This window comes from Topomyia yanbarensis, chromosome 2 (assembly GCF_030247195.1).
Source record: "Topomyia yanbarensis strain Yona2022 chromosome 2, ASM3024719v1, whole genome shotgun sequence".
In the NCBI taxonomy this organism is placed as follows: Eukaryota; Metazoa; Arthropoda; class Insecta; order Diptera; family Culicidae; genus Topomyia; species Topomyia yanbarensis.
The window spans coordinates 309,305,938-309,332,780 of NC_080671.1; the positions used below are offsets into that span (position 1 = coordinate 309,305,938).

A 26,843-nucleotide genomic window follows, 5' to 3' on the forward strand; every position below is an offset into this window, starting at 1 on the left:
CTCCGTTATTGATCAGAACCAATTGAGATTGCAAAATGTTTATTGGAACAACATGCTTGGGAAAAACATGGCGAGCCACATTGTGCACTCTATATTGATCCCCGCACGCTGATTATTTTATTTTTCAAGAAATCAATTTTTTTTATTACTTTATATAAAAGTACAACTCCTTGAGAATGTTTTCTCGAATTTTTATAGAGATCCTAGAAATAGATAGAAAGTTACAGCGTTTTCGAGCGCGCTTCGTCTACCAAGAGCAGTTGTAGCTTGAAATTTTAAACTCGATTCTCTCGAAATGTCAATTTTCCAAAAATGGTTCTTTCGTGATCAAGATTGCCGATTGATCGCAATTAATTTTTCTCGTACCTTAACGATTCCTTTTTTTATGCATTATGAATTTTTTAATACAATTTTTAGAACTTAAAACAGCGATTTTCGGGAGAAACGGTCCCGAATACAGGAAATATTTATTCAACTAATCGTTAAGGTACGAGTAATACTCATATACTTACTTACCTTACCGTTCAGACTGGAGCCTTGTTGCCTCTTGCTGTATGCAGAAGCTGACTCCACTTCACCCAGTCTATTACTGCTTGTCGCCTGCTTCGCAGTCTACGAAGGGTCCGCAGGTCGTCCTCTATCTGGTCGATCCACCGTGCTCGCTGTGCACCCCATCTTCTTGGTCCCTTTTCACCTGGGTCGTCGTCCAACATTCTTACGACATGTTCAGCCCACCGCAAACGTCATATTTTTGCGGTATGCGAGATGGATGGTTCTTCCAGCAGCTAATGCAACTTATGGTTCATTCGCCGCCGTTCCGTCTTCCATCCAAAACTTCAAGGGCGCGTTGGTTCTCCACGAGCATAGTCCAGGTATCGTGGCCGTAGAGGACCACCGGTCTAATCAGCGTCTTGTAGATAGTCAACTTCGTGCGGCGACGAATTTTGTTCAACCGGAGCGTCCTCCGGAGTCCAAAGTGGGCACGATTTCCCGCCAAGATCCGTCTCTGAATTGTTCTACTGGTATCATTGTCGGCGGTTACCAGTGAGCCCAAATACACGAATTCGTCGACCATCTCGATTTCGTCACCATCAATCCGAACTCGGGATGGGAGGTTCACATTGTTGTTTCTAGAACCTCTTCCTCTCATGCATTTTGTCTTCGAAACGTTGATGGCAAGTCCAATCCTGCTGGCTACTCATATACTAATGGAATTTTTGAGTTTTGGGATTTTAGTTAATTTATTGGTCTTCAATTATGATCACCGTAAACCTCTTGAATAAAAAAGAGTTTCGGGGAAAAAGCTATAACTCCACCAATTATTAATATATTTTTGTTCCGCAGAATCCAAAAATATTTGTATAACCAAAGTGACTCACTGCACTCGTGGCTTGGGTTCACTAGGAGGTTGGTAACAGTCTATTATCTTTCTACGGACCAAACCAGCCTATAGACCGTGTGGCATCCGCTGGGTTGAAGTATCTCAACCAAGAATTGATCCACTCGTCCACTAGTTCCTGTTCCCATGTCGTAAGAGACAACTTAAAATAGGAGTCCTCAAGTCAAGGTGTTTCTCCGTGCCGAATACTGAATGGCTGGCAGGACAAAAATATGCCAGGCGCGCACGGTGTGTCGTGGATATTATCCGTGTTGTGTTAACCGTTGTGTGTCCGACGCGGTACCCGGGTACCTTTTTAAGTTTCAATTAATTAAATTCCTATGTTTTATCCATAGCTGGAAATTGAAACTTTGTGACATCTTAGAACTTCACTAAGTCAAGCTTTTGGGTTAATAATATTGTTGATATAGTAAGGGTGGGAGTGAGGAGGGGCTCCTGAATTTTTTTACTACGTAACAGGCCGACGTGGGTACCCGGGTACCCACAAAACTAAAATGCACGTAACTAAGGTAATATCCAACCGATTTCGATACTTTTGGCCGTTTTGGATTCAGGAACTCATCCACTTTTGCACTTGGTAAAAGTGAATCGGGTTACTTCATTCGGTTTTCGGGAATCCGGTTTTCCGGAAGCAGGTTCAAGTGCTGGGTTACTATTTGTGAACTTAAATGGAATACTAGCAATATGGGTATCAAAATTCTTGGAATTGCATCAGTAGGCTGTATCTCGTGGTTTTGGAACCATTTGGTGATCTCACCCCGGAACGGACATTCCGGAGCAGGTTCCCGTGGGGCCGTGAGTGGCCATTCCATTCCAATTCCATTTTTCAAATTGTCATAGGGTCCCGTAACAATAAAAAATAGACTTCCGAGACAATTTGAAGAGTTTTGATACTCATATTGCTAGTACATTATTAAAATTTACAAATCATATCCTAGTACTGGAACATTACTCCGAAAAATCCGGATTACTAAAAACCAGATCCATTATTCCGGTTCTATTGTACAGAATCAAAAAGTAGACGAGTTCCTGAATCCAAAATATCTAAAAGTGTCCAAATCGGTTAAAGGAAGTCATAGTTATGAGCATTTCAATTTGTGGGTACCCGGGTACCCTCGTTGGCCTGTTAAAGGTGTTTTTTGTTGGACACATAACTCTAAGAGAAGAGAAGACAATCGCGTAGCTAATTTGATCCATTCCTAACCTCAATATTGAACCAGCTTCTGATTGGTCATTTTGCCAGTAATGAGCGTTCATTATATTTACAATCGGGATGGAAAACAGTGCTGCTGAATCTATTCTGGCTATTTTTCATACACATCAACATTTCGTGCAAATTGGATAAAAGACCTGAATGACGATATAGTTACGTGTATTGTTAAGAGAGACATGAATAAATATTTAATTTAATTTTTAAATGCAGCTAGCATTGTAAATTCTTGGTAGAGGTGCGATCTTTTAGGTACAATTATTTTCGGCAATTGTAAGAAGCATTCAAAGGGAATCTGGCAACGATTAACGCTTGTTGTCTTCAGATTTACGGCAGGGCCAAGTCGAGAAAATTAAGAAGAGCAAGAAGCCTGTTGTCGTCTCTTCTCTTAGACATAACTGTTAAGCGAATCTCTGACGCAGTGGACGTTTGTTTCTTCGCAAATAGTGGTCATGTCCCTAACACCCATTTCGGAGCTCGCAATAGGCGATTATAAGTCAATGTGTTTAATATCTTCTAACTGCTGTACAACAAATGCTGATGATGAAATGTGTAGTGCTGTGATCGAGTATGGTTAGAGTAGCACAAATTAATCTTCAGCATAAACGTACAGCAACTATGAATCAATCACGCCTTGTGCAGGAAGAAAAAGCTTCTATAGCTTTGGTTTAAGAACCGTATAGAATAAAGGAAACTTCTATGTTGGAAAGCTACATAACCCCGTCTTCGTAGCTTTCAACAAAAAATGGCATGACAAATCCACGTGAAAATAATAGTTTTTGGTCAAAAGTTTTTTAATTCAACGAGAAGATTGACTTCCTATCTACTAGGCAAAAACTTTTTACTTTCCCAAAGGATTCAAAATTGGTTTGCAGTGTTAGTTAAAAAGCAAGCATAACTTATCATTACACTGTTTCACTATCGGTGATATAGAACATATATGGCCTGTGCTAATAATACTTCCATTTTAACAATCTGTGATTTAGCTCTTTGATGATATGTTGTTAATATGGATAGTTATGTACTGAAAACTGAAATTTAAAACATGAAATCAAAATATCCCGAATCAGTTCTACTTGTGTTGAAGGATCCCTAATAGAGCTCTGATTCCATCAAGAAAAAGATACTAAAATAGCTTAATACACTTGGAAAAGGGTTCCAAACCTTAAGGTAGGGCTTCACCTAGGGGAACTAACAAACAAACACGCACTGACATTTCCCCAGTTCGTTGATAATTATATAACAGTCAGTCCTCGGGTTTTCTTCAGAGTTTGAGGGGTTAATATAGCTATATTTCACAAGAATGATTCTAGTTAAGTTTTACGACTTGAACATCTTATTTTTTCGCACAGATCCAATTACGTCGATATGCTAAAAATAAAATATATAGTGTTTCTGTTGGCTGTCTCCATGCAAATACGGATTAGAGCAGACAATGGAGGAGATACGGTAAGTACCTACATTAACTTCGATTTCAGTGCAATAACCAATCAACTTTTTCCCGAAGCGGTCCTTCACAATCGATTACGATCACGACACGTTCCTGATGGATGGATCACCATTTCGTTTTATTTCTGGATCATTTCACTACTTTCGTGCTTTACCCGATTCATGGCGACAAATATTACGCTCCATGCGAGCTGCAGGATTAAATGCTGTCATGACGTAATGCATGGAAATTTCAATCGCACGATGCACATAGATTAACAAACAATTGCTTTTTTCAGGTATATCGAATGGTCAACCCATGAACCGACGGAAGGGAACTACAAATGGGATGGTATTGCAGATCTTGAGCAGTTCATTACACTAGCCGAAGAAGAAAATTTGTACGTTATATTGCGCCCGGGTCCTTATATATGCGCTGAGCGTGACATGGGTGGATTTCCTTACTGGCTTCTGACCAAGTATCCTCACGCTAAATTACGTACCTACGATACGGGTACAAAATGTACAAATCTGCGCAAGATTCCTAGAATGATCAGTTTTGTATATTTCAGATTATTTGCGGGAAGTGACAAAATGGTACGGCGTATTAATGCCACGTATTCAAAAATACTTATATGGGCGAGGTGGACCAGTGATCATGGTGTCAATCGAGAACGAGTATGGGTTTTTCTCTTCGTGTGATGTCAAATATCTCTCCTTTCTAAAGAACCTGACAGGTACGTTCGTATCGATTTAAAATAATCTGGAAACTCAATTGTATATGCATTCCATGCAAGAAATTGTTCGGAGTTCATCTTTTTAATTTTGAAACTTTCACCCGGATACCTTGACCATAAAATATTCCAAAGTACCAACTCTTTGACGAAACGATTCATAGACCTAAACATACGCCCATAGGACATATTAGAAGACTAGAAGATAATGCAAATGAACAACTAGACAGCCATAAAACTCATAGATATGCCAGGGAGTTAATGTTGATGAAAAACATGACTATGCTATTTATTTATATTGGTTTTTATTCATGGGAGAACTTAATTTCCCAAAAAGTTTTTATTGCCATTTGTAAGGATTTTTAACCCAATAGACAATAATATACCCGAGAAAATTCTCATGTGTTCAAACACCATTCAACTCCATGAATATGGCCCGCCCCAATTTTCACAACTATCCAAAAACCTTACAGTGGTCTCAAGTACTTGGAAATATACCAAAATATGGAATGAGATACTACGAACCATGGTTATGGTGTTTCCATGAGTCGAACCCATTTGCAACACTTTCAAAACACCATGCCGTGGGGATGAATTTAGAACCATGAGTATTATGGTATTCTCAGCTTTTCGTTTGCACGGATATACACTCAAGTTTTTTTTACGCGGTTTTTTTTTGCGCGGTATCTTTTACGCGGTTTTTTACGCAGATTTTGAAATTTACGCGGTTTTCATTTACGCGGTTTTTGAAATTTACGCGATTTTCATTTACGCGGATTTTGGAATTTACGCGGTATCCATCAACGAGGTTCCCTTTATCGCGGATTCTTAAATTTAAGTGGTCTTCATTTACGCGGATTTTGAAATTTACGCGGTTTTCATTTACGCGGATTTTGAAATCTACGCGGTTTTCATTTACGCGGATTTTGAAATTTACGCGCTTTTCATTTACGCGGATTTTGAAATTTACGCGGTTTTCATTTACGCGGCCTTATCCCCCGCGTAAAAAAAACCTGAGTGTAGATCAATAATAGTAGTCGAATGAATCCGATAGCAGGAAGGGTTTCGAAAACTAGTAAAAATCAATATATTTTCAATAATATGTAGTTGTTTTGGTAATATTTTCGTAAGAAAATTGATGAGCGACGGGTGAGGGATTCCACGAAGATTCGTCCGAACATAATTAAAATTGTGACAGATTTCGATTTCGATAAAACTTCACACGTTTTACCGGTATGGAAGAATCGAAATTTTCCACAGTCAATGAGATCATTTTGACTCAAAAGTAGAGTTTTAAAAAGGCTTAGAATTTTTTGGCATGGAGCATTTTCCAATAAAAAAAGTTCGAATGCCGCATTTTATACAACAAATCTATCTGAGCAGGGAATGAAAAATTCCGAAAGAAAAAAAAGTTGTGACACTTTTCACAAAAATTAAAATCTATTTGTTTAATATATAAATTTCAAAAAATCATTTATTTTTGGTATATTGTCAATGAAAACCTGAAGATAGAGGAAACATTTTAAATGCAATTGCATAATGAAGAGAATAATTCGGTTTACATTTTTCGTTGACAAACGGAACTTTTGTGCTTATTATCGAGAAATCGCTCGGTACCAGCCCGTTATTAGCAGGACATGTGACCTTTTGGATTTTACTGTCTAGCTAGCGCCAGTTAACCTAACTAGCATTAAGTTAGTGTTAGTTACTGATGAGAGGAATCCGAAAAACTAAAAAATGTACTTTATGTTAAGTTTTGTGCCATTATGCACGAACAATTTGGTCTAATCGAGAAATTTTCCCGTTTAGGAATTTTGCATAGGACTTGTTGTAAATTATTTTTTTAACATAAATTTTTGTTTTTATGAAATATGTTATCACTTTTTTTTCAGTGTGCCTTTTTTCGTGCACTAGTTTTTATTCCTGTAACTTTTTCTCAGATATAGTTTTGCTGTATGAAATATGGCAATCGAACTTTTTTTTGTAAAATGCTGCATTGAAAAACTTTTATGCCTTTTAAAAAAAAACTGCTCTTGTGTCAAAATGAATTGCCAGAGGAAATCATGGAGATTCATAAACCGAACACAACTGCAAAGTTTCGTTCGAATCGGCGATGGTCATATTTTATGATCGGCCACTTTCTATTCTACTACTTTCCATTTTAACAAACAAGCAAATTGATATATTGACAGTGTTACACATCAATGCACTCTAATAAAAATTGCTATAATAACAAATATCTCGACATCCACTACACTATAGGGGAGACTGAGGAGACTTGATCCCCGGGGAGACTTGATCCCATCATTGTAACTCAAAGGCGGATCAGAATACATTAATCGAATATACTAGAAAGTTGAGCAGCTTTATCTAAACATAAGTTTCTTTAATACAAAAAAATAAATTAGACATGTGTCACCGAATTTTTAACGATTCAAAGAAAAAAATCTCAGAAGAACTGAAGAAGATTTATTTTCTAAATTTTCAAACTTGTATACAATTGATAAAGTCACCCACTACATACTATACTTTTGCATACAGAATTACAGGAGAATGTCAATTATATGAATACGTTATGATTGAGCTGATTTTTTTGTTTAACTATACTTGTACTAAAGTTTGCTGAAATAGATGCTATGGGTTCACTTGATCCCTTCAAATTCGTGGAGATTTGATCCCCTTCGCCATGCTTCATACACACCACTGAAAATAACCAAATTCACACCCGAACAATTAAAGTCATTGTTGCCATAAAATGACAAAAAATACTGTCAAAAATGAACGCTTCATCGTACAGAAACTTAACTGTAATTTTTTACTACAGTATACGTAGCAACCATGCATCCCACATTTGACGTTCCTCAACCATAATAACGACAGCTTTCAAATAATTGCACAGAGATTTGGGGAATTCGTAAAAAAACTTGTGAGAGATGCGTAATATGTAGTAACAAAAATAGTAATATGTAATCACAACAATTTAATCAATACCACAATACATTTATAACATTGAATGGGGTTAGGTACCTATTTTTGTCCTATTAGGGAGGGTACCACATTATTTCATTATGAATTTTATTATTTCAGCTTCTTTGCTTTGTTGTTAGGAGCCATTTTTTATTTCGATCATAGAGGTTTTAGCCTTAAGGTCATTCGGCTCTTATTAAGAGCCAATATAATAACAAAATTGTCTTGAGAATGGTGAAAATCTTCTGTTTGAGCGCAGCAAAAACTCTAATCGAGTACCCCAATTATCGCAACACCATTTGAGCCAATGCATTGAGCAAAGATGGCAGACGCTGCTCTAACCAAAGGCTTTAGATGAGTAGGATGATAATAGAAAAAGGGTAAAAATAGGCTTATTACCCTACATGCTATTTTGAACACGTTTTCAAAAAATAATCAAGTGTCCCCAAATTAGGGATCGAGTCTCCACTAATCAAAGAATTTTCCAGTTTTTTGTTGTTTGCCAAAAATGCTCATAGCTCATGTCCAGTATAATATTTCCATGCAATTTTTTTATGATTATCAGTCAACCCTTGAAACAATATAAAACTACAAAAAATACATAGTTTTTGTATCATTCCACGGAGTAGAATTGAAAAATAAAAAAGGGGATCAAGTCTCCTCAGTCTCCCCTATGAATGTATTGTTCAAACATTATTTTCTCCTACGCGTTTACGCTGCACTTTTGTCTATTCGTAGAATCCTATGTACAAAATGATGCTGTACTATTCACGAACGATGCACCAGATTGGTTGCAATGCGGTACCATTCCGGACGTTTTAGCAACTCTAGATTTTGGGTCCAGTAAGTATAAACAATTTCCAAACGTCAACATTACTAATGTATTATTTCCGAATCAAGCTGACAATCCAGCTCGTCATTGGCAAATGTTAAGAGCATATCAACCGAAAGGACCCCTAGTGAATGCAGAGTTCTATCTTGGCTGGCTAACACACTGGTCGGAACCGATGGCTAGAGTTGCGATAGAACCACTGAGTAACACACTGCGTCTAATGTTGGCGCAAGGAGCCAATGTCAATTTTTACATGTTTTTCGGAGGAACGAATTTCGCCTTTACTGCGGGTGCGAATGAAAGAGATTCCGGATTGATCCATGCTGATATAACATCCTACGACTATGATGCTCCACTTGATGAAGCGGGTGACCCGACACCGAAATATTACGCTCTTCGGAGCGTTATATTAGAGGTAATGAATTTTAACTCAAGCAACTGATCTTGATCTTGATAAAATTATTATTGCTACTGTTTTGAAATCAGTTCTTCCCAGATCCTGGACTACCTGTTCCACAGAAGCTTCCAAAAATGAAAATTCCTCCAGTCCAGTTAAATGCGCGAGGATCTTTACTATCCGATGCAGCCAGAGATATTTTGGCAAAATATACCATATCCGCCGAGCGCACATTGGGATTTGAAGCTCTTAACCAAAACTCTGGTTTCATATTGTATGAAGCAGATATTCCTAAAGAATTGAATCAAGATCCTCTAGCTCTTTACGTAAATAATCTTCATGGTCGTGCATACGTACACGTCAATAATGTAAGTATGAGACAATGAATAGTATTTTCTGCATACATACTATACAACCTACATATTTTCGCAGCAATTCGTAGGAGTTCTTTCTAGGGATAGCGGAATTTTTTCACTACCAATCAGCTTGGGACTGGGCTATCGGCTTCAATTGTTAGTCGAAAATGAAGGTCGCATCAACTTTGATATTCCAAATGATTTCAAGGGCATTCTGGGATCGGTCACGCTTGATGGAAATGAAGTACTAAATTGGACAATGACCGGTTTCCCATTGGACGACTATTCACTAATTCAAAATTACATTGATCGCTATGTCAACTACATCGCAGAATCGCGAGAGCTCGCTTCTGTTCGAGTATTCCATGGAACGTTCATTATTGATGCTGAGGAAATTTACGATACCTACGTCGATCCTACTGGTTGGGGGAAAGGTTTGATTTTTATTAATGGGTTTAACTTGGGAAGGTACTGGCCACTCGTGGGGCCTCAAGTTACACTATACGTACCGCGACACATACTTCTTCGGGGATCTAATAACATAGTAGTGATTGAGTATCAAAGGAACGTACAAGAGAACGCCACCATATCGTTTACCGACGAACCAAAGTTGGATGGATTGTAGTGTAAGGATTTTGTGATGAAATATTTTCGATAGTGAATAAATATTTAGTTGAAGAGAACGAAACATTCGTCTTAAAGATAACAACAATAATAATATTATTAATAATAATCAGAAGAAGAAGAATTCACAAGGAGTATATTTTTATTTGATAATCTAAAAATAATTAGATTTATAGTTATTAGGAATCCGAACATGTTAATTATTTCCCCAGTAAATTCAAGTTATTATTACACATTTTTTTTATTTATTTCGTTTAATTCAACTCTTTGTTATGAAAAATTCAAAAATGCACTTTCATGTCACAGATACGTATTGATACAAACTGATACAAACACTGATGAAGAATGCAAGCCGTAGCCAAAATACGTATCTGTGATATGAAAGTGCAATTTTCCATTTTTCATAAAAAATAGTGGGATTTGACGGAAGAAATAAAAAAAAATGTGTGTAACATTCCACTAAGTCACTCAAAAACAGTGCTTTTTCGAAGTGTTAAATTCAAGTTGGTTTTTGCTAATAAATTGGCCCGGAAACCAAGATAACGATGAACTTAAGGCGGCATAAGCAAGAGTGTCAGAAAAAAATGTTTACTAACGTTCACAAAGGTCCATTGAAGCTCTAGCAAGATTTGACAAGCTGCTACTACAGCCGGGAAATGCTAGATATCGTGACAATGAGGTGAATTTCGCCTACAAGGATGTGAATTGTTTAATGTTGAAAAAACGCAGCTGAGTTTAACTAATTCAGTGCCATGTTTTTGTCGTGCACGATCAATTTTCTTTTCTCGTCTTACATCTAGCACGACGTCTTTGATACTGCACGTATCGAATCGAAACTTTTGCCACTGGAAGACGCGTATTTTCCAAATTAATCGCTGTCGAATCATTCAATTTCCAACCAATCGAGACGCTGACGCAGCTTAAAGCATTTTTTCGGGTTCTAAGTGACCAGAATTTACTAATCAAGGAGCGAAAGGTAGGGGGACGCCGTCTAGCAAGTATTTCGTACCCAACATCAGCTGGACCGGACCTAATTATCACGGTTAAACAGCAATAAATAATACTTTATACAAATATGTCAACAACTAGTACACGAGACATGCGAAACCGCTTACCCTATATTCTCTTTTTGGGGTGAAGTAACAAAAAACGGGGTCCAAAGTGCTGGACCGAGGCGAGATGTTGGGTACGCGCAAAATATGTGTGATTTGACAACCACAGTAGCCTACCGCTAGTTAAAGGAGGTAAAGCAAGCGAACGCGACCATTGTTGTCATGGCTCGTCAGAAATAACTGCCAGCCTTTCTGCCGCAGAGGGATAAAATAAATATTGGTAAACTTTAATATTAATTTTGTTTGTATTTGTTTATTGCTTGTTAAAAAAAATCCGAATTATTGGTAGACATCTTGGTCCCCTTGTCAGTTGTAGCCTACCGGCCGCTGTCAGAGTGGCGGCGAGTTAAGTTTGTCTTTTCCCTTTTAACGACGATTTATTAGCTAGAGATTAAGGAGTGGGAAAAGGTTTGAAAATTTAAAACCATAGTACTCAAATGAGAGCTAGGATGCTAAATATACAGATTGAAAACTTAGAAGTGTAAGAGAAAATTAGTTTGTAAAGATGTGTACATTTCTTAATTTAAGAAACCGGTAAGGTGGTTTTAAGCTTTTTAAATAATCGAACGCTTCGGCTTTATCTTCTAGTTTCCAACCCCGCACACCTAGAAAAAATAGTGTAAATTTACATCTCCTGACCATGACATATACGAGCATCAAAAACGACTTAGTTTTACGTTTGATTTTAATTTTACATGACGTTTAATTTCGTAAATCATGTAATTTTACTCCACATACAGCGTTTGTTCTGAATGGTAGGAAGTGTAATTTTATGTCATTGCGCATGTAAAGTATATGTTTCATGTAAAGTTAAATGGAACACGGTAATGTTCTGTCATTTCGTAAATTACGGTTTGTTGAATTGTGTCATGTTTGCAATTACGTCAACGATAAAATTCAGATTTTTTTGGTGTGCGCCTTTAGAATGGTTACGGAAGATTCGTTGAAGAATCTCAAAACACGGTTATCACTACTACGAAAATCTCTTCACAATATTCCCACCAATCAGGCATTGTTTGCTTATTGAAATCAGTAGGCTGAATATATGTTGTATTGGAAGTTGATAATTTGAGAAATAAAAAAACAAAACTATTATGGGTATCGCAGCCGTAGCGTGACCTTCCGGCGCCCTTGGCGAAGTCTTATTTTTGCGCCCATTTGGAGTTGACTTTGTCATTCTTTTAAGTTTGACTTTCGAACAATGATTTCGTGTGTACATGAAAATGGCTCCGCTCTCCTGGCGCGGTAGCCACAAAAGCATTTTCCAATGCTAGTAGTATTGGCAGCGAATATACCGCAGTTAACATGACTTTTAAAGAATTTGACTTAGACATATGAATCCAACATACGTTGCATAACATTCCACAGACACAAACTCGAGAGCAGGTGTTTCAGTTCGATCACACCAATTTCTTTCGTGAATTGGGAAGGTCAAAGTAATGTTACCATAGCAGTCGGATGTTCTTTCATTTATAAGTAATCACATAACAAGTTTTGACTTGATAAAACAGTTGAAAACCGTTTGAAATATTATCCTCAGCGGATCCCACTTGTTTGCATTACTATCCTTTGGCTTGTCTTTCAATTTATTATATCTCCTATAATTTCTGTCTATAGCTTCGTTTAGGCCGGTTTTAGACCCGAGTATTAAAAAAAAAATTCCTGAAAAGACCCAGAATCCGACTTCCTGTTTAAAACATTGATTGAACTCGGTTGGACCATATTTGAGCTTTTTTCGGACAAAAGATAAATGTCCGCTTACCAAGTTGAGATCGATAGTGGGGTCACCAATTCGAAATTTTTCGTGGATCTATTGAAGCATGGAGTTATGGATATTTCAAGGTCCCTTTGCTTCATTGAGCGAAGGTTTTTGAATGGAAATCGAACTGGATGGGACAAAATTGTGTCACTTCTAACTCGTATCGGGTGAACTTTGGTGTTTCAATACGCTTTTTTCGACAAGAATCGTCTGTTTGTTCGGCTGTTATACCGAGAATCGTGAGGATGACTCTTGCATTGAGAATGCTGAAAAATATGTATGCCTATTATGAGAGAGTTCATATGATCTGGGGTCCTAGGAATCTAAAGAGCTCCCTTTAAAGACGATCTAAGCACTCTTGCAGAAAAACTAAAAAGTGCTACGCCAATCACAACGACAAATCATTATGCCCATTTAGAAGAGTATCTGTCTGATTATCCCCATGGGGGGATCAGTCAGTTGAAACAGCAGTTGGAATTAGAACCGACTCAGTTTCTCCTCTAACAAAAACTGCATTAGTTTTGCAACCCTTTGGTGTTTGCATTCTCTTCCTTTTCACTGTTCAGTTCACTTGTAAATGGCACATTCCCTTGACTTATTTCATGATTTATCCTCACAAAAATTAAATAACGGTCATAGTTTCAGCGCCCCTCTGAGGCTGGCACCCTTGGCGGAGGCCAACCGCACGCTACGGCTCTGATGGGTATGCCAGTACAGCTTGGTTAAAAAATATCTCTAGTTTTTTTTTGGAAAAATCAAACACAATTGGTAAGTTTATTCCTGTAGCAGAAAAAATCTGTTTTGAACTTATTGCAAATAATAACTATTCGCAAAAATGGCGGTGTTGGGCAGTTTTGAGGTTTAAATAAAAAATTCCTAACTTTCATGAACTAGCAATATGTTTTTAGTATTGCTGTCACAAGAGATTTTGCCAACTCTGCTATTTTGCTTATGAAAAATGACCGCTTTTTGAGACTTTCTCGGTTGAACTTTAACGTAGTACTAGATTGTGTTGACATAGTTCAATTTTATCGTCATTAATATAAACGAGGGTATCGATTTTAAAGTTTCTGTATTCGATGCCCTGTTGCATGTTTGCAATAAAGTTTCATTTTCATCTCTTGTAACCTGATATGAGTTTGCTTGTAGTCAATCACATTTGTATTTTCCAATAGAAAGGACACTTCTGGTCTCTGTCGTTCACTCATTACAATACACAGCCGGTGTACAGGCACTGTACTGGTTATGTAGTTGATAAGCAACAAAATGGTAGGTAGGATAAATTGCTTACGCTGGGTTGATGGCACAGATGACTGACTGAGACAAAGATAAGATTTCTTTAAAGCCTATGCCCAAAGATGACATTTTTGTACATTATGTGAACAATAAAATGGCATTTGGAATTGTTTCAATTTATTTTAGTGCAAACCTTCCGACATGGCGCGCCAAAATTCAACTCAACTATGGAAAACTAGTCATAATTGCATTACTAATTTGAAACCGTAAACATGTATCACATTACTCGGACTCGGGTATGTTTTCCATATAGGACTTCTTCAATAAATGTTTGATTAAAAGTACCCAGTCAAAAAGGGCAAGTTGCTGGCTAACGGGGGCTATTTGCCAACTCGGATGCGCTAATTGCCCTTCAATTTGCCAGCAAATTGCTGGCAATTGGGGGTCTATTTCAAATGCAACATTTGGGCGATTTGCCGCCGTCATTTTTTGCCGCCCAATCCGCCTTTAAATCGCCCACGGAACGCGCAATTTAATCGCCCCTAATTGCGTAATATGAAAATTAAAAATAATACTTATTTTCGGATTCATTATCTACTCACATACATTTAACAGTATATTAGGTAATCACCACCAACTTATAGGAAAAATCAAAGGTGAAATTGGTATTGCACACCAAAACTTATCACAATCTGACGTTCATTAAGACTTTAGGTCCGAGATCTTGTTCTACTATACTTACACACGATTCCACAATTTTCTACATTCGTTGGCTAAATGAAGTACACTAGTCAAACAAAATACAAGTGAGAACACACCAATTGTTCAAAAAAAAAAATTGTCTAAGTATTGAAATTGCCTTTAAATCGCATTCGCAAATTGCATTTGTTTCTAGGGGTAATTAGCACAGGCGAGATGAGTCAAACATCAAACTTTTTAAATTGCCTGACCATGTTCGTCCGCATTTTTTTTTTTTGACAGGGTATGAATGACGGCGCCGGTGGTTAAGTGGTAAGCGTGATCGCCACTCATTCCAGTTGGTCTGGGTTCAATCCCAACCGAGATCGTTGAGATTTTTCTGAGGTGAAAAAACTGTGGTCGCGTCTTCCTTCGGAAGGTAAGTAAAGCCGTTGGTTCCCGGTCCATGAATTGATGTATTTATATCTAGTCCAGATAGTTAAGTTTTCTGGCGTCGGCAAAAGAAGAAGTAGAATTCAACTTTTGTACTTACTAACAAACATCCTCCTCCCGTGATACTTGTGCAGTGCGTAGTAGTATATACGGCCTCTAGCAAAAGCAAGTATCGGACTAACATTCCTTCCCTTTCCATCCGCGATCTACTTTCGGGCTTAGCCGGCGCCGGTATTGATCAATAAACACTTTGTTATTACCAGGAGTTGCACATTGAAAGATGTTTCGCTACTCCCAAGCATAATTATCTACTGATTCCCTGTGCAACTTCAGCTAGTCCGGATCGATAACGGAGTAGCAGCTAGTGCACTGCAGTGGTGGTCGCACAAGCTTAAGCTCAAATGTCTGATGATGAAAGTATGAATATGTCGCCAGATAGGCCATTGGTAAAGTCAAACATATCTGAATTTGCTTATAACATGCCGGAGTGAATAAAGAAATATATCTTAGCTTACTAAATGAATACATCCTTTGATTCAGATTAGGTTAAAATTTCAGGTGGACAATGAAACACTTAGTGCACTTTGTAGGCTGAAAGATTATTTTGTTAATGAAAGGCAAACCCAGTTCAATAAAACTGCAAACTGAATACTATTTTGTTTCTTATTATTTTGTAATACCGGTTTACAGGTTTTATAGCGCGTAGTAACGAAAATACCGGTTCAAAAAATGCGTCTGTTTTCCCAACCCTAAGTTACCCACAATAAAATCAAATAATTTGCATAGGGGAAACTGAAGAGAAATGGTTGCTACAATAGTAGATAACCAAATCAATGAAAAATGGGTATCAAATTTCTTGATTTTACAGTTATAGTTACATAGTGGTTAGGTAAAGTGTCTTCCTATTATTACTGTTAGGATCAGTGCAGAAATTCCTGCATTTGTGGCAAAATCTAATAATAATTTTCAAAACAAGTGTCAATTTATACGTAGATCTACACTGTGAAAAATTATGATAAGAATGCATGTCATTTTAAAGAATTTTCTTAGTGTGAACGAATAAAAATGACACAATTGTAACCTTTGGTGCTTTAGAAAACGTTTTGATAATATTTAAAATAATTGGTTACTTGTCTCAACTCACATTGATTGTTGTTTTAACCTCGGTAGGAGGAGAGTTGAAACACATGTACACTGTTACAAATATCAATATGTTGATACTTTGTTATTGATTTATACCATCTGACGTAATTTGATAAAGCATAAACAGAAATAAGAAATTTAAAAATAAGCAATCATCGAATAGCAGTTTTTGTTTATTTATGTAATAAAAACGAGTTTAATCCACCTAATAGTGTGATGAGACAACACTTATCACTCTCTACGGATATTAAACCGGTTGAGAACATTTACATGATGTTTCGCGATGTTGTTGATTAAACATACTACATGGGACAGTAGTAGGCCTCGCTCAAATCAATGTTTTCGAATATTATATCGATCAAATTAGCATGGAATAACATCTTTGCGAGAAATGTCGAAAGTCAAATCAAAATAAAAGTAAAACGAAAAAATGTCCTTTAAAATAGGCCGAGAATCCACTTAATACTAATGCTTTGTGAATAAAATGCCAGGGATAGTTTAGGTTGACTATAAAAATTAAAATTTTGCTATATCTTCATTATTTTGCAATATTATTGAAAATTGATAAAACCTATCAATTTGAACCGTCTTAGACTACATTTTCCAAGTAAATAGACTATTGTAAAATTTCTAGGAAAATTGTAAGAAGCATTGGAAGGTAAAACTTGAACAGCTTCTAGCACTGCGATGAAATCACCTATTTTTATGGAAGAAGGTTTTTCGTGTTTCTTGACCCCACTATTTACAAGGAAAAATAGTTTTGGATCCCTGTATGCAAAAGAAAAATGTTGGCATAAAAAGGTTGTAAAATTTTACAATCTTGTTTGGAGAGAAAAATTTTCTAATATTTGTCGATCCGGTATTTTTAGAAGAATGCGGAAAAACGGGTACAGAAAATCAAACAGAAGGTATACTTATGTGAATTGGAAATTTTGTTGTTTCATTGATTTCAACCATAACTACCAGCTGCACTTTTCCAGTAAGGAAATATTCCTTTACTCCGACATATTGTGAAGTTATCCAAGGAAAATTTTTATTTTAACTTCCCAAATGTGTATACGAGTATACATAAATTTTCAAAAGGTTAGGATGTATCTTTCCCTTACAAAAAATCACGAAAAAAGTCTCTTTTTAGTCTCCCAAAGCAGTCCACCCCCTTAATTGTACCTATTAATTTAGGATACTTTTTTAACATAAACTACCCAAACAAATGAACGAATGGGAGAAGGTTTGCCAAATTTTGAAAGAAACCGTGAATATAATCCTTTAACAATCAACCAAAAATGGTGTAGTCACAAATAAACCTCAAGTAGACAGTATTCGAAGAAGTTTCTTGTGGACGAGTTTATAATGACTTTGTTTCCACTTACTACAAGTCATTTATTTCGCTTATCGTTTTCCGTGATATATTTTAGATCGATCAAGGGGAAATAAGTTAGAAAATTAACTTCAGAAGGTACTGGCAAATGGAAGATTGCACATTGATAAGTGATCAAGTGATTCGGTACAAGCGGTGGTAGGTGGAAAATGAAGTACAAAATATGTCCTGATATCCTTTTCCGTTTTATCGAAATAAAACTCGGCTGGTATATTAAAACGGAGCATTACTATATTGAACGATAAATAACATGCTATAATTTTTAAAGCATTGTATGACAGACACTTGGTGTATTCAGCAAAGTTGTTCGCAAAAGAAAGAGCTATAAATTTGCAGAAAACATCATCTCAATATAATCACTTAAAAGAAAATTAATGAAAATATCTCACTTATAGGAGGATTAATCAGTGAAAACATAATGTCAAAATAAAGAGCATATTAAATCCAACAACTTCATCGAAGATGCTATTGACCTCAACTTAGCCGTTTTGACGGTAATAGTCAATTAGGGTTTGGTCTTATTTCTAGATATTGGAAAAACGTCAAGAATCCGTCATCCGCATTTAATATTAAATATCTCCTTCGCTAATAGTCCGATTTCAACAAACTATAGTTCGTTCGAAAGGTATTCGTATAAGCTAATTGACGCTATCAAATCAAATCGTCGAGCTGAGTCGATTGGTATATAAGATTCGTCCCTCCGGGCCTCGGCAAAAAAACTCGATGATTTGAGCGAATTCTATACATTCCTTTTATAAGAATTATAAAACGGAAAACTGTTTCAACCCTCCTCGGTCTCCCCTACTATAGAAAAAATCTCGTTGCATTTTGTTAAAAACTGGGAAATTTATAATCAATTAGATGATTTAAAATTATTCAAATAAAAAAATTCATTTACAATTCTATTAAAAAAAATCATGTTTGATATAAAATTAAATATGCATGAATTTAAAAGAAAATCACTACTTATCCCCCTTTAGCAGCAGATTCTGTGCATGGTCCTAGCTATGTAAATAATATTTCGATACCTAATAAAATCAAGTCATTATTTTGTAAAATGTCATCTCATTATTTTCTCATTCAAAGATAATTCATTTTAAAATCGTAAGAATTTTTTCAAACACGTGGGTAATTTTTTCTATCTAAATAATCTGTGCTTATTCAATAGTGTTGTAAAAATAAAAAAAATGTATGTACGTAAGGCTAGTACGCTAGTACATAAATGAAGAAATAAGTACTAAGATGGAAAAATCAACAATTTAATCAAAAATTACCAAATCATATGATTACTTATGGTCATTGTTTTAATACCAAAACGAGCAATTCAGCGCTGAAATTATTTACGACAAGTAGACAGTTTGAACTGATTTCTAGTTAAATGTAAGACAAACATCTCACTATTGAAAATGTTTAATAAACAAACATCAATACTAAATGGACGTCTGCCATCGATTTATTCAGTAAATGGTGGAAAGATAAAGGTAATAATGATAGTACTGCAGCATCGTGACCATATTTCATTTGAGCTTCGTTTCCCTTCTGCACTCCATAATATTATATATAGTCTTGCCGCACAATCGCAATGGCAGCGCGCATAGACTGTTATAGGTACCAGCAAAGCAAGATTCAGCCGGTTAAATCTCCGACAGAAACAGCGAGTGGCAGTGGCTGAGAAGAGCTCTAAAGTTGGTCGTTTATAACTCGAAGCGGTCTTTGCAGTTGGTGTATAGACGGAATCTGGCCAAACTGACTCTTCGCCAACCGATGAATATGCAGTGAGTGGTTAACTTCAAACAGATATACGATAGATAATTTATTTATTTATTTATTCAAATTTACTATTTATGACTCTGTAATGATTGCTGATCCTAGCAAGCACTTTCCAGACCGGCTATAAAGCAATACATGCGAGCAGTGGCGTTTTTCTGTTCCAAATATGAAACTCATATAAATCCTTTCTCCTCAAGCGTCAAATAAACGTGCAATGTAAGTGCACTTGCGGGTGCATCTTGTTGTAGGTGTTTGGTTTTTCGCTAGAGAAGCACACTGATATTATCGTAAATCGCATCGAACAAAAGACAAACAAGTGTGCACTCAAGGTCGGAGATGAGCAGTCAGGAGAAAACATTCTTCCTTGATTTCCTCGAAAACATTTGCATGAAATTCGCACGCTATGTTTTGTGCAGCAAGAAAATCCCACGACAATAAATCATACTTTACTTGTCCGGCAAAGGGAACTGATTGGAAGTTTATCCACGGCTCACAACCAGCAATACAGGTATCTCATATTCTTTTTAAAAGTGAACCTATCAAAAAAATTTACCTGGTCTGGTAGTGCCCATGTAAGGCGCTAGTCTAACAAACTCGTTGTCGTATGTTCATTCACCGGCCGGGAAGGATTCTTACGTGTCAGTACTAGACTTGTAATTATTTTTTATGCTGAGATTACTGAAAGAGAAAGTCAAGTCCTCTGATTTATCATTTGGAATCGAATGCACTACAATTTCTCGTTACGGCAATGTTTTGAACTTTCAATGAGTTAAATATAATAGTTTTCAGGAAATCATCGCACAGTGTTTTCAATCATTTCACCGACAGTGTAGAAAACGCAAATAAGATTAACCTACTGTGCCTTTTCTGTTCCGGACTGTCAAATTATGATTCCCGTAATTGTTCATTTTTACGATACTTTTCGAGAAACGAGTCGTACGTACGAAAACTAAATCCGCATTGGTATTTTGCGCATATCCTTAAGTGTCCTACGCAAGCCGTTACAGCACCAGAAAGCAAGTTGCTACTGATTACATTCGCTTTGACTAATGAATACCTATTTAGCTACGGTGATATCCAGCGGCCTTTATTAATGGGAAGCAAATAGCAATCTCCCTAGTTACCTTTCGTTTCGAGAAAAAAACGCTTACTTATATAGATTGATTTTAAGCACGTGAACCAATGATTAAGAAAGTAAAATATTAAAACATTATTTTGCTTCAAGATTATTTCCTAATAAATAAACAACAACGTTTTTAAACATCTATAACTTTTGATTTAAGCAGGAATTGCTCAAGACAAATAACTGTGACTACTACCTTTCCGCACCAACATTTGTAAGTATAGACTGTTTTTTACGCAGTTTTTTCTTGAGCGGTATTTTTGAAATTTACGCGGTATTAATTCACGCGGAATCCATTAACGAGGATTCCATTAACGCAGATTCTTAAATTTAAGCGGTTTTCATTCACGCGGATTTTGAAATTTACGCGCTTTTCATTTAAGCATATTTTGGAATTTACGCGGTTTTCATTTACGCGGCCTGTATCCCCCGCTTAAAAAAACCTGAGTATATTATCCGTAGGACTAAAATTATATCAATTAGTGCGATTAGATTCCTACGGAGCAGTTCTGATACAAGTATAAATGGATTTTTTTTATTTCGATTATAGAGGTTTTAACCTTAAGGTCATTCGCCTCTTCGGACTAGAAAAATCTCTTATGAAAAATTTCTAACCCTATGTGCGGGGTCGGGACTCGAACCCAGGCGCGCTGCGTACAAGGCAATTGATTTACCTACTACGCTACGCCCACCCCTGTAAATGGATTTTGATATATATTCTTTGTCTTGAAATATTATTGAAAACTTTTCCAAGCAATTGAATTGTAAAAATTCTAAAAGAATTTTATTGCGCATCGGATGTTGAAAATTGAGCAGTTTCTAGCACTGCAAGAAAAGCACTCTTCTTGATCAAATAAAGTTTTTCGTGTTTTCAACCCCAACAGTTTTAAAGAAAAATAGTTTTGGAATCCTATATGCGGTAGAAAAAAGGGCCTTAAAAAGTAAAGCTTTTCGATTTTTTTTGTTGAAATTGGTCCAACTAGAGTTTAAAGCTGGATTCTCAGATTGACTCCCTGTCAGAATTACTTACTAGAATTGCTGAAAAATGCCTGTTCTACAACTTTGTGGAGACGTCTAATTCCTATAGGAATGTTTTGGTTAGAAAATTTTAGTTCCACCTGTGACAGCATAGAGGGCGCCAACACTAACTTTTAACAGAAGAGAGATAGAATATCGAGATGTTCTGAAGAATTGCTGAAAAATGCCTGTTCTACAACTTTGTAGGAGACGTCTAATTCCTATCTCTCTCCATTGAAAAGTTAGTGTTGGTGCCCTCTATGCGGTCACAGGTGGAACTAAAATTTTCTAACCAAAACATAACTTATATCATGTACTACAATTCTTCTGAACATACTATTCACGTAAATCTAACCATTATCTCACAAAAATGTATAGTTGGTGGGAATCGAGTACCGATACACAACCATGTACTGTTAGGCCCCATGCAAAACTAACTCAGACATCACTTCCTTAAAAATTTAATAACTTCTTTTAACAAAGCCGGATTGACTAGCAATTTATCTTTAGTTCCTAGACATAGCCTCATAACCCTTTCTGATTATTTAGTTTAAACCTCCGCTCACTTTGCTTGAAGTTTTTGACAGTGTGTACCACATTTATACGTTGACACTAATTTTTCAGAATAACTTTTTTCTATTCAAACAAACTGCACCAATTTTTTGTTTTGCTGATAGGTGGGACCGAAAAAGTAAACAATCGCCAAAGGGGCGATACTATCATTTTGTCGATTTAAATAGCAAAAACAAATTTTAATTTAATAATTTCAAATACTTTATGCAGTTTTGGGTTTCGATCACTGAATCATGCAATCTAGGATGTAAAAAACACAATAGTTCTTAAATAGGAAATAAAACCAAGCCTTGAAATATTCACTGTTGATTTTCTGTGAATGGTGTCACTGCTAGTATCGCCCTTTTCAAGAAAAAGCGTTGATATGTCCCATATTTATATGATCACCTTACTTTTTTGCCTTTCTCATATAGAAAGGTTATGTAATCACTCTGAACATCGTCAATCTAATCCCGGTCTATCGCCCCATCACACACCATCCTTCCCTAAACCCACCTTCCCTCATCAATACCACAATTTTAATCTCTTCGTGCTGCAACCGCGAATTCAGGTGGCTTGGCGCGAATCATGTTGTCACCTATTCATTACGAATCAGATCACTTTTCCATCTCATCTTTAGTTTAGAAATATCTAAAAATTTATCTTCTATAGCCCTAATAAAAATAAATCAAAAAAATATTCCATTTCTGCTACTTTTTGCGATGGTTAACAATTCCCCACCAAATAAAAAATGCCGATTCAACGAATTTCACGCATTCTGCCATATCTCAAAGAATATAATGATTATTTTAAAATGCTTAAACCTGTGAATGTATTAAGGTGTCCTTTACAAATTCACAGCTTCCCACCACCTGTTGTTGTTCCCTGGACATGTTTAGTTTTTGTTGTGATTCTGGTTCATTATTTGGGAATACACAGCCGATAGTCAAATTTTGATCATGATTTCAAGAGCTTATTCGCGATTCTTTCAGGGTTGTTAATACGATACATTTTTCACGATAATTTATCGGCGTTACTCGTAAACGATAATGTATCGTCATCGCAAACTCCGTTAACGATAATGTATCGTCGCATTCAACGTCATCGTCGATAATTGTATCGTCGTTTGCATCGTCATCGTCGATAATTCATCGGTTATCGCGATACATTTTGCGTTACTTCCCCGTTTGTTGGAGTTGAAGTTGATGCGGCTAACTTTCAGTTGTTTAGAAATAAATACCTGTTGAAGGACATATTGTTGGCAGTTGACAATCAATAGTTTTGGACATTTTCAATGCATAATTTATTGAAGGGAAAGTTGTTGGTAGTTGAAAATCAATAGTTTTGAACATTTTCAATACACAAGGTGGGAAGGGGGGTCCGACGATGCGTCAAAAAGTATTTTTTTTTTCAATTTTTCGGGAAAGTGTATTATATTGAAGGGAAAGTTGTTGGCAGTTGAAAATCAATAGTTTTGGACATTTTCAATGCACAGGGGGGCCGATGATGTGTCAACTTTTTGTAATTTCTGTTCATGTTATCGTAATATTTTATTTTAGAACATACTTCCAAACTTGACACGAAGAGTAATATGACTAATGTTCATGATATCAGCAGTTTTATCATGGTAGTCGTAAATTGTCTTCGCCTAATTGTGATCTATTATTTTTTGGTTAGTATTGGTATAATTTATTTGGAATAACGTGACAATATGAACTGGATCATAAAAATGTGACTGATTCGAGATATCTTGTTCTGTGAATTATGTCACGCACACTATTTGGGATTCTTAGCGCAGTTTTCGTTTTCTATCCAGACATCACCATGAACCTTATCAAACGAATATCGATGTTCGAGGTCCCAATCAGTGATGCCACAAGTACAGATTTATCTAGAAAGGTACAGATTTTTGAAGCGTTTTTGGTACAGATTCTGTACGGTACAGATTACAGATTTTTGTAAAAAAGTACAGATTGGTACAGATTTTTTTAGATGACAGAAGAGTAAAATAATTTAACCTTGCGATGCATCCCATAATGTGCACAAAGAGCGAAACACAAAAAAAGAGCGGCACAAGAACACTGCGATGTGGAGATCACCCGCCCAAAGAGAAACTTGAAAACGAAAAAGAGAAAGAGCTGTGCACCAAGAGATGCAAAATTTCGCACATTGAGTCACTTGAAGAGCCACTTTTTTGTGCCTCCCCTCACTGGCAAACAGGGAGGAAGGGGAATCAAACTATTCAGATTCAGATAAAGATTGATCGGAAGAACGTTTTTAAAATGTTTTTTGGTTGTCTTCTCTGCTTCCGTGCGCATGGGACCATGATGCACACTAAAGAGCCTCTTTATTTCTACTCTTTGAGGTGTGCGGCCATGGAGTAGAATGCACACATGGGAGCAAAACACATAGGAGTGAAGAGGTTTATTGTGAAAGAGAAGAGTCAAAATTTCTGGTTTGATTTCCCCAAATGAAAAATATGTATAAGAAAAATGATTTTTTCTAAACAACATTGTTATTGTTTCGGTACAGAATCCGGTACAGATTTTTCTATAGCAGAGTACAGATAGGAAAGATTTTTCAACTCCCGGTACAGATTTAATTGTGGCAATACTGGTCCTAATATAGTTTTTTTTTATATCTAATGCTCGTGTCTATTACTATGGTCGCTAGCTGCTGGGCATTTCATAAAAACAGTGCATGGAATAAAAATGATTCCACGAATAATTCTCCAAATTTTGTGAAAGAGTTCCCGGGAAAATTTCATTATCATGTTGCATGAAATTGTAAACAATTAGCGATATCTTTTAAATTCCACAGTACGTCCAATAGATTGTTAATCATGTACTAGGCATCATGAACCAGTACACGAATACATGAATAATATTTTATGATTTCGTGAACTATTTCACAAAAATGAACGTGAGTTGTGAATTGTACTAGGCATCATCAGTTCACAAATACATGAATTATATTTCATGATTTCGTGAACTATTTCACAAGCACAGATATTGGATCGTGACATATGTTAGGAATGATGAACCAGTTCATGAATAGATGAATAATATTTGATAATTTTGTAAACTATTTCACGAGCACGAATATTGGATCGTACCTAATATATTAGAGATCATGAATCAGTTCACGAGAATTGAATAGATTCATGAATAAATTTTTGAATTTCGTGCAATAGTTCACGAGAACATATCCAGAACATTTTGATTTTGTGAAATAAGGCTCTATCTATGAAAATCATCATGAGTCAACCGTTGGTTTTATGAATAATGTTCATAAAGTTGTGAACTAGTTCGCGTACCGAAAATCGCATTAGAAATGACGTGGCAGAAACCGTGTCTGAAGTACACAAAACAAATACAAATAGTTCCACTAAAATAAGCGTTATGCGGGCGTTGCTGAAGGGAAATTGAACATAATTATAAAACATGATTTTTGTTCATGGTCCTGTTTTCATAACGTAAAAACGTAGTATAGCGTGACCGAAATATTACGTTTGAAAGTTATATGATTAGGGTCGTGTTTTGACAAAATTAGCCATTTCTTAGAAAGTAAATAACACATCGAAAAACAAAAATAATAGTGTCAAATTGTCACGCTTGGCCTTTCATTTGAAACTAGTTTCGCTAATAGCGGTTCAGCCGTTGCTGAGATAATTACATGACATTAGTGCACATTAGACCTCTCCACATTTTGAAAAAGTTTTAAAATATACATGGGTCAGATCAAATTTTTATTCTAGGTGTGAATTTAAAAACTTTCGCCAAAAATGGATTAATTTGGACATGATTTAGAGGTGTCTCGTGTTTTTGCTATGTTTCCATAGGAAGATCACTTACACTCTGATTTAATAGGCCCTATATGCCCACATATCATCAAAGGTTGTTCCCAAGACATATCTTAACATGTTTTATCAGGTGAACATAGCTCTAATCGCAATAGAAAATTTGTTAACTGTTTTTTTATATAGAAAAGAATGCCAAAACCAAGAAAAAATACTACTAATTTTCCTTGGTTGTTGAGTTATGTCTAAGGAACAACTTTTGATGATTTGATTGTATTCAGGGCCTTTTAAAACAGAGTGTAAGGGATCTTTCTATGTAAACATAGCAAAAACACTATTTTCAATTGGAGACACCTCTAAATCATATCAAAATGAAGCCATTTTTGGCGATAGTTTTTAAGTTCAAACCTAGAACAAAAATTTGAGCTGACCCATGTATATTTCAAAACTTTTTCAAAATGTGGAGAGGTCTAGTGCACATACATACATACACACATATACCTCCCCCAGAAGTAGTTCCTGGGAGGAACGATGGCGGAGCCCAATGGAGTTTAGTCGGTATTAATGGCAGCGTCACCATTCGAGCCCGACACGCCCCCAGTGCACCCCGTGCGGTAGCTTGGACCCTACCAATAGCACGTGTACTGGGCTAGGACGTAAAGGTCTTCTCCACTGTAAAAAAAACGTATGCATTGAGACAAACTTTACATTTACAAGCACCGGTACCGAGAGAAATTCCGTTGTCATGAATAATATTTTATGATTTCGTGAACTATTTCACAAAAATGAACGTGAGTTGTGAATTGTACTAGGCATCATCAGTTCACAAATACATGAATTATATTTCATGATTTCGTGAACTATTTCACAAGCACA

The 26,843-nt window shown here is 36.3% G+C and overlaps 2 protein-coding genes across 8 annotated transcripts in view; one reads left to right on the plus strand and one right to left on the minus strand.

Annotated features, from left to right (window-relative positions):
• Positions 1-10,073, plus strand: part of LOC131683525 (beta-galactosidase-like) — a 103,783-nt gene extending 93,710 nt beyond the window's left edge. For 6 of the 7 annotated variants that reach the window (XM_058965573.1, XM_058965569.1, XM_058965572.1 and 3 more), the window contains exons 2-9: positions 3,962-4,058; positions 4,117-4,274; positions 4,337-4,551; positions 4,610-4,774; positions 8,477-8,581; positions 8,639-8,985; positions 9,057-9,335; positions 9,400-10,073. In XM_058965573.1, coding sequence (XP_058821556.1) covers positions 3,978-4,058; positions 4,117-4,274; positions 4,337-4,551; positions 4,610-4,774; positions 8,477-8,581; positions 8,639-8,985; positions 9,057-9,335; positions 9,400-9,948 — 1,899 coding nt within the window. In that variant the 5' untranslated portion in view covers positions 3,962-3,977 and the 3' untranslated portion in view covers positions 9,949-10,073. Of the gene's footprint in view, positions 1-3,757; positions 3,780-3,961; positions 4,059-4,116; positions 4,275-4,336; positions 4,552-4,609; positions 4,775-8,476; positions 8,582-8,638; positions 8,986-9,056; positions 9,336-9,399 lie in introns of those variants that run through there. The other variant, XM_058965575.1, reaches the window with a different exon arrangement.
• The window catches only part of LOC131683523 (uncharacterized), a 223,635-nt gene that overhangs the window by 174,378 nt on the left and 22,414 nt on the right, over positions 1-26,843 (minus strand). The gene's annotated exons all lie outside the window — the stretch shown is intronic.